The sequence below is a fragment of the Arachis hypogaea genome, chromosome 17 (assembly GCF_003086295.3).
Source record: "Arachis hypogaea cultivar Tifrunner chromosome 17, arahy.Tifrunner.gnm2.J5K5, whole genome shotgun sequence".
Taxonomy (NCBI): domain Eukaryota; kingdom Viridiplantae; phylum Streptophyta; class Magnoliopsida; order Fabales; family Fabaceae; genus Arachis; species Arachis hypogaea.
Genome location: NC_092052.1, coordinates 130,194,793 through 130,203,943, shown reverse-complemented (window position 1 = coordinate 130,203,943; position 9,151 = coordinate 130,194,793). Strand labels below are relative to the sequence as shown.

At 28.2% G+C, this 9,151-nt stretch overlaps 1 protein-coding gene across 1 annotated transcript; it reads right to left on the bottom strand.

The window, feature by feature from the left end:
• Positions 1-651: 651 nt before the first annotated feature.
• On the bottom strand, positions 652-3,136 carry LOC112765335 (protein CutA, chloroplastic). Its single transcript, XM_025811241.2, has 6 exons — positions 2,869-3,136; positions 2,669-2,772; positions 2,494-2,556; positions 1,925-1,956; positions 1,619-1,713; positions 652-936 (listed from the first exon to the last, which is right to left on the bottom strand). Exons 1-6 carry the CDS (start codon positions 3,015-3,017, stop codon positions 855-857), a joined length of 525 nt encoding a protein of 174 aa, XP_025667026.1. The 5' UTR covers positions 3,018-3,136; the 3' UTR covers positions 652-854.
• Positions 3,137-9,151: the final 6,015 nt, after the last annotated feature.

Here is a 9,151-nt window from a genome sequence, read left to right as displayed (position 1 = left end):
TATTAATATTTAAATAAACTCAGCTTAATTAATAAGTAGCATTCATCTATATCCAAAAAAAACAAAAAGGAAGTAAGAGTATATAGAAAGACAGCAAAAATAATCGTCAATCCGCCTAAAAACAAAAAGCACAATAAACAATTTAATATGCATAAAGACACAAGATTACTACTCACAATTAACAATTTAATGTGCATAAAGACACAAGATATTTAATGTGCATAAAGACACAAGATTACTACTCACATGAAACACAAATACTTCGCTGAGTTGTCGTATCCGCGTGTCGAATACATTTCGAATACGACACTTACCAATACTCGTTCGACACGCATGTCTGCTGTGTCCAACCGTATCTTCATAAAAAATAAAAAATTATTCTCCAGACACATAGACACACCTAAATACCATCACGTATCAACATATCCAATCTTATTCTTAAATAAATCTATATATTATATATATTATTATTTATTAAAATAAAACATTAAAAATAATTAAAAAATTTAATTTATATTTTAATATCAATAAAATATCAAAATATCATCACAATTTATCTAAAAAATACTTTATGTTTTATATGTATACGTGTCATCAGGTCAGGTAAGATTTTAAAATTTGCGTGTCGGTGTGTTCCGTGTCAGTGCATCATAACTCACAAGTCAAAATCTCAATAATATTTAACCTCTTTGTTACACCCAATAGCATTAACTGTTTAATAGAATACTGATCCTCATCCTCTACATTAACAATGCTAACCCTTCATTGCCTAGTTGGCTTGGCAGCTTTATTTAACTACACATAGACAGATGAACTCTTCCACTCGTAACATCCACTGGCTATAAACTTGATAGTCACTCCCTTGTGCTCTCCTTGATCCATTCTAAATACTTGAGGTTCCCCCCTGTGATGGGTAAGGATATTACTTCTGGCACACTGCAAAATAAAAGGAAGAGGTAAAAAGCAGCAGAGTGCACAATTTCGGAGTTATATTAGGTAACCAACTCATTTTCAGCTAACATCAGTATACTTTTTTGAAATTACCCTTTTTTTTCTAAATTCTAAACCTTAAACCCTAACGTCTGAATGCTAATTCCTAAATTTTAAATCATAACCCTAAACTCTCCAAAAGGTAAGGGTTAAAAAACAACTTAAAATAAAGAAAAAAATAACTAATGTTTGGCTAATTAAAAGTTGGTTCTCTATACTTATTTACAATTTCGTTTTCCAACAGTTCCAGCTCAATTCATTTCAACATCTATTTTAGTACCAATTTTTTGTAGTCTAGTCACAAATATAATCCGTCCCTTTCGCACAATATAAGTAAATATTCGGTATTTGCATGGTAATTAAGTACGTTAAAATAAAGAATTCATGACAGTTGTTTACCAAAAAGCTCTTCATTGAATAAATAATTTATATTGTAATCACAGAAAATACTTAGTCGATGTTACATTAAAATGTGAGCAACAGATATTGTTAACCAAAAAGAGTCTGGTTTTTAAGTATGTCCTTTTTCAAGCTTTCTTTTAGTATCAATTAGTGAATGCAACTCGAACTATGCTAACCAAAATTTGAACTTCTAGCAATATTGATTTTACTAGATGTTCAGCCTTACTCATATTCATGATTTGCTTTGACATGCTCTGTAAGTGCTTGCAGAAGGGATTGCCTAGTCTTGATTATAAGAAGTTCCTCCGCATCAGTTTGGATCTGTAAATTTCCAAGACAAACAAGGCAAAGTCAATGAACAAAAATACTTCAAAATAAACTTTCCTAAAACATATCCACAAGAACCTAAATAATGCATACCGGAGAATAATAAGAACTAATATCAGGAAGAAAATGGGTTTAAACAAAAAGTTCTGTTAATGTTGCAGTTTAAAATAGAGAATTCGATCAACTAAGAAATTCCAGTCTATACCTCTCCCTTCCACTGGTACACTGATTCGATACCTGCACAAGACATCCAAAACATGGTGTTCAAAAGACAAACATGGTAATCAGCATATACAATCAACTTGGTTAGAGAATTAATTAAACACTAGATCATATTATACAACAAAAACATGCACTGGATCAGAACCATAACACGTTATTAGGATCTATCAGGCATAACTCAACTGTAAAAGCTAATTCAACAGGGGAGAGTTTCCCAAGACGTATAAAGGCTATCACCTGACCTTATCTCTAGAAGATATATGATTCTAATTCAGATATTCGAAGGCACATCCCACACACCATATATGAAAACGCATTATAAGCTAGAAGTGAAGAAAGATGATAAAAGGACAAAGAAAAAAGAAGAACAGTAGCAGAATTCAATAATTCATCAAGTCTCAGTCACATACATCAAGGTAAATCTATCAAGAGGAACAAGTTAGATCAATAATTCAACTTAAGGAACCAGTTTCAATTAATGAAATCAAACCACATTTCATTTTGCTTTAGCAATAAGCATAGTAAATACTAATCATAGTAATTAGTAAATACCGGGTACTCTGTTGACACAAGCTGCAAGCTTTTCTTTGACAATGCTCTCAGCCAACTTCTTCCCTGGACAATCAACTAAGCAAGATTATTATTACAGTAAATGGTGTAATTAGGGTTCAAAATCGAAAATCCCCAAATATTATTGCAAAAAGGAAATGAAGAAGTAATTGAGGACCTGCTTCTCTGTTGGGAACAGTGACGTAAACAACGATGCTTGGAACAGTGTTGTTGTTGCTTGCTTCCATTCTGATAGAGCGAGTGGCGCCACTGAATTTCGATCTGGAAACAGAGAGGGGCAATTCGGTAAAATGAGGAAGAGAAACGGAGTGTTGCAGTTACCGGAAGAGAAGAGAGAGAGAGAGAGAATGAACGCACCCCGTTTTGAAGGCAGAGGAAGACAAGGGAGTGTAGAGGTTGGTGATGCCCAAGCTGAGCATGCAAAACGCACCTACGAGTGGCAGACGACGTCGTATTGTGGAGGAGAATGTTCCAGAAGGCGCAGCAGAGACGAGTGTGGAACCCATCTTGCGTGGTAAGGGAAGAGGTGATTTTTATACGGTGGTGCGCGTCTACGTCAACCTTTCTTAGATGCGCTCATTTAACAATCATAATCTTCTTGCTGCAAGTGTTCTTTCTCTCTCCAACATGATATTTTTAAGTAAATATAAAAAAATTATATCATTTAAATTATAAATTATTGGTATTCTTTTCTTTTCTTTCCTTACACATCTGTTTTTTTATTTATTAAAAATATTAATTATACATTAAAAATAAAAAATTAATTATTAATATATTTATATATATTATTTAATATATATTTATATTTTAACATATATTTTATACTAATAATTAATTTTAATAATTGATTTCGATAATAAAAATTGCTTAATCAACTCAATAGACTCTCAAAAACGTTAGAAGAAAAATAGTTGGATTTTAAATTTGAAACCGCTAAAAATATATTTGTTAAAATCTACTAATTTTGTCTTCGTTAAAACTGAATTTAGAGAAATATGTAGCAAGTGATAGAAAAATTGTGCATAATAAAATCATTTAAGATCGTGTTTATAATTATATCATAAATTTATATTCGAGAACTTTGGAGTATTCTCATGAATTTGGACTTAGCCTTGCAAACTGAACTGGATAAGTTGGTCGAATTTGATTCTGTTGTCACAATTAAGCTTTGCAAACTTATTGATTTATTTTCATACAACTAGAAGTTAGTCCAAACAATTTGATGCCGTTAATCTAGGTTTGTTTAATTTTGGTGGGTATGTCTAAAACGAGCACAACAATTATGTGCTTATTAGATGCGCTATATTTATATAGACCATTAGATTTAATTAGATAAAAATCAAAGGCTAATATGAAAGAAGAGTATTGATGGACTCTAATAAATACAGAATATCCTAGTACATAAATAAATGCTTTAAATGGTAATACTTTAATATGCAATACTTTAAATGGCAACAGAATTTTTTATTCTTAAATAATTAAATATAAAATATATAAATACAAAAATATGAGTATTTTTTATTCAATAAAATTAATTATTATACAATAATTTTTTATAATATTAAAAAATTATATTAAATAAAATTTTAAACTGTAACATAAAAATATAAAATAATTAAAATTTTATTTTATATTACTTGACAAATAATTAGATTATTATATTCAAAATTTATTAACTAACTAATTTTATTAAAGATATTATTATATAATATAATTTTTCATCAAAATATTTTAAAAATATAATTTATTTAAAATATTATATATAATACATGAAAATATTAATCTTTTTATTTTTTTAATTTTTTTAAAAAAAGAATAAATAATATAATTCTAAAAACATATCTATCATATTATATATTTACTTATATTAGTAAGATATAAACTAATCAAGTTTATGTAATTAAAAATATAAAACATATATATATATATTTTTTTTTTCATAAAACTTTTTCATAACTTTGAAATATATATTTTTTAGTTTTTGATGTTTTTTTTTTTGAGAAAAGAAAAACAAAAACAGCAATGATAATAATAATATGTATCCCTATAAAAAAAATTTAGATACCAACATCAGTCCTCAGTACTATTTATACTTTTTAGTATACTTTTGCCTTTAGTACAATTAAATTAATTATTTTCACAACGTCTTAAGTTATCAACAAATATGTCGTCGTTATTATTATTTTATTATTACCAATGACTTAAAACTCTCGATAATATTAGTTAAAAAATTTTAACACTCATTTTATCTACACATTTTTATTGATGGTCTAATTGAGTAGTGATAACTTGATCTTGATTATGATTTATGACCGTGAGTATAAATAGTCCTTCTTGCATCAACTAAGGGAGGAGCCACAATATATAAAATTCCATCAATTATTTATTTATTCTCGTATTTAAAAAAAATCACTATAATAATCATCATACAATTAGTTATTAGAAAGTCATGTATTCTTTTTAAACGTTAAGATAAATGGAATAAGAATAATGGAGTAAGATACTGTTTTAGTTTTTAATATTTAAATTAAATTTTAATTACATCTCTAATATTTAAAATATTTTATTTTTGTTATTAGGTCAAAATTAAATCCCAAAATACTATTTTTCTATATTATTATCTTGTTCTTTCAATTATTCTTTTGCAAATTTTACTCTCAAATCTCTTTAACTATATCTGCGACTACCATGTACAATTATGATTGTTTAATTACCTAGAAACAGATGAGAATTAAAAAATACATAAGTTTGAAAAAAATAATTTTAACCAAAAACTAAAATTAAAATAAAAAGGAAATAAAATATTTTAAATACTAATAAAATAATACTTTATTCATGGAAACAAAATTACAAGGATGAAATTACAAACTTCATTCTAACTAGGAAAATATATGAAATTTTGGAAATATTATGACATTTACACTAATTTTTCATATATATATATATTTGTTCGAATTAGAGAATAAAAAATTTAACTAAAACAATAAAAAAATACTTAAAAATAATAAAAATAAAAAATATCTTATTATAAATATATAATTTTAAATATTATATATATGAAATTTTAAATATTAATTTTAATAAATAAAAAATATTTTATTTTTTTGTATTTATATGTTTTATATTTTTAATTACATAAGTTTAATTAGTTTAGATCTTACTAATATAAGTAAATATATAATGTAATAGGTATGTGTTTAAAATTATATTATTTTTATTCCGTTTTTTAAAAAAAAATAAAAAAATAAAAAAGGTTAATATTTTCATGTATTATATATAATATTTTAAATAAATTATATTTTCAAAAATTTTGATGAAAAATTCTTTTATATAATAATATCTTTAACAAAATTAGTTAATTAATAAATTTTTTAATATAATAATCTAATTATTTGTCAAATAATATAAAATAAAATTTTAATTATTTTATATTTTATATTTTATGTTACAGTTTAAAATTTTATTTTAATATAATTTTTTAATATTAAAAAAAATTATTGTATAATAATAATCTTATTGAATAAAAAATACTCATATTTTTGTATTTATATATTTTATATTTAATTATTTAAAAATAAAAAATTCTGTTGCCATTTAAAGTATTGCCTATTAAAGTATTACTATTTAAAGCATTTATTTATGTACTAGGATATTCTGTATTTATTAGAGTCCATCAATACTCTTCTTTCATATTAGCCTTTGATTTTCATCTAATTAAATCTAATGGTCTATATAAATATGGCGCATCCAATAAACACATAATTGTTGTGCTCGTTTTAGACATACCCAATTTTGGTATCCAGTATGAATTTAAAGAGGCAAATATATGTGCTAATGGTTTAATGTGCTAAACCAAAATATATGTGTGTGATTTTTTTTTTTCTTTTTGGAAAATAAATCAATACATGAAAATAGATGTTAGGAGCAGCTCTTGTATTTCAATGGGGTCTGGAGAAGAGGAATGAAAAAAAAGGAAAAAGGAGACTAATATTTTACAGTTAGAAGCAAAGATTCTTGACAATGGTACAATTATGTATCCATCATAATTCATTTTTTTAATCTGTTATTATTTATTGTAATAATTACTTTTAGATATTATGTCTTAAATCTTTTTTCATATATTTAAATTTTAAAATTATATCTCTTTAAAGTTAAAGTATTTAAATTTAAAGTTAAAGTATTTACATCGGATGTTGGGAGGCTGTCAGGAACGGACGCATTGCTCCACTACTGGTAGAGGGAGATCATATCAAATTATCACACCTCCAATTTGCAAATGATACCATTTTGTTCTGTCCTCCGGACACAGAAATGATTGTGAATTATAAGAGGCTGTTGCGGTGCTTTGATCTGATGTCGGGTCTAAGTATCAACTTTGATAAGTCGAATCTGATCTCGGTGAACTGCGAGCAAGGATGGGTTGATCAGGCAAGTGGTATCCTGGGATGCAAGCAAGCTGTTTTACCTGTTCGATACCTGGGGATTTCTCTAAGAGCAAACCCATGCCTGGTAAAGACTTGGAAACCGATCATAGATAAGGTGGAAGAGAAGTTAAACTTATGGAAAGTGAAGGTTCTCAACAAGGCAAGTAAACTTGTCCTAATTAAATCTATGCTGAATAGCCTACCAATGTACTACCTTAGTCTGTACAAGATGTCGAAGGCGGTTGCTGATAAGCTGATTGGCCTACAAAGACGTTTTTTGTGGTGTAATGAGGATGGAAATTATGGTATACCACTAGTTAAGTGGGAGTTGGTTCAGGCACCAAAAAAGGTTGGGGAATTGGGAGTTGGGGATGCAGTGCTTAGAAACACAGCGCTCCTGTTTAAATGGTGGTGGCGGTTCTCAAAGGAAGACTGCCTGTTGTGAAAAAAGATTGTTTATTCATGTTATAATATAAACCCGAATGTTATGCTAGCATACCAGCATTTACCGGTAAATGGAGGGCCCTGAAAAGACATATGCCAATTGCATATAAAAGAACAACGGGTACGATAAAAAATGGTTAGTGGCCTGGCAATGGAGGTAGGGAATGGAAGCAGAACCCTGTTTTGGAAAGATAACTGGGTCCAAGGTGGCCTTCTGAAAGCAAGTTTTCCAAGACTATTCTCCATTTCAACCCAACAAGGTGATGTGATACGGGACTGTGTGTTCTGGGATGGGTTATAGTGGATTTGGAATTTTCATTGGAGGAAGGAGTTGTTCCAATGGGAGATGGACCTAGTACATCAACTTCACGAGAGGTTAAGGCCAGTGAAGCTCTCAACGGATCGACATGATGCTATTGTGTGGAAGTTTGATAAGAAGGGTGTCTTTTCTACTAGCTCCTTTTTGCAGGTCATCCAATCGGAAATTCTGGTCGATGAGATCACAAGTTATAGTTTCACCAGTGCGATTTGGAGAAGCGTGGTACCCCCGAGAGTGGAGCTATTTGGATGGTTTGTGCTAGTTGGTAGAGTTAATATCATGAAGCGGTTGAGCCGATTGGGTGTTATTCCTAATAGTGATAATGTTTGTGTCCTGTGTAAAAAGGAGATAGAATCTGTGCAGCATTTATTTCTCTTATGTGAGGTTACATGGAGGGTGTGGTGCACATGGTTGAGGTATTTTCGTACAGATTGGGCTGTTTCTGGTACCATAAAAGGGCTGTTTGAAAGTTGGACTGGAATGCACTCTAGAAAACAAGAGCAGAGGAAGTGGCTGACGGGTTTCTTTGTAGTAATCTGGAACATCTGGTGGGAACGGAACGATAGAATTTTCAAAATTAAAGAAGCAAGTGTTGCGAAAATGCAAAGCAGGACGATTTTGAGCTACCAAGAATGGACTTCCAGTGATCCTGGTGAGTGTTGATGGGAATACTTGGAGGCCAAGGAATTAGATATCTCTCCTCTAGGCAATTTCTTTTATTTCTTGTTATTTATGCTCCACACTATTGTGTTGAGCTTTCTTTGTTTCAAAAAAAAAATCTAACTCTAACCAAACTAAACTTAAAGTAATATTTTTGTTTCAAGACTGGAATATATGATTTTTTTTTCAATTCTAATTAACAAGAGTAATGAATATAATTATTTTTGGATGAGTTTTAGATGTATTAAGAAATTATCTAGTGTTTAATTTTAAAATTTTAGATGTGTTATAAAATTATTTATATTAAAAAATATAAATATGGATTTGAACAAATTTTGGATGTGTTAAAAAATTATTTTTGTTAAAAAAAATATAAGTACAAATTTAATAAATTTTTTATGTGTATCAAAAATATTTTGTGTGTTATTTTATTATTTTGGATGTGTTATGAATATATATGTAAAATAATAAAAAAACTACCGCAAAAATATTTATCCGAAAAAGAAAGAAAAAATAATATTTAAACACATATGGAATTAGAATATAGTTAGATACCGTGGAAAAGAGGTGATATTATTTAATTAATAAGTTAATCTTGTTATTTATTATTTTAGATGTGTTGTAAGTATATTTAAAATATTATATTAAACTTTCACAACACATCTAAAATAATATAATTATACCCTAATTGAATTATGAACACATTCAAAATTAAAATCATATTTTTAATATAGGATAAAGTACTAAATTGGTCCTCTATATTTAGGCGTAATTCTGTTTTGATCCTTAAGGT

Excerpts from the sequence above, each read along its gene's own strand:
- LOC112765335 (XM_025811241.2), bottom strand. The coding sequence starts at position 3,017 with ATGGGTTCCACACTCGTCTCTGCTGCGCCTTCTGGAACATTCTCCTCC. Across the intron at positions 1,714-1,924 it reads TGTACCAGTGGAAGGGAGAG|ATCCAAACTGATGCGGAGGA; the intron begins GTATAGACTGGA and ends GGAAATTTACAG. Across the intron at positions 937-1,618 it reads AAAGCAAATCATGAATATGA|TGTGCCAGAAGTAATATCCT; the intron begins GTAAGGCTGAAC and ends TTTATTTTGCAG.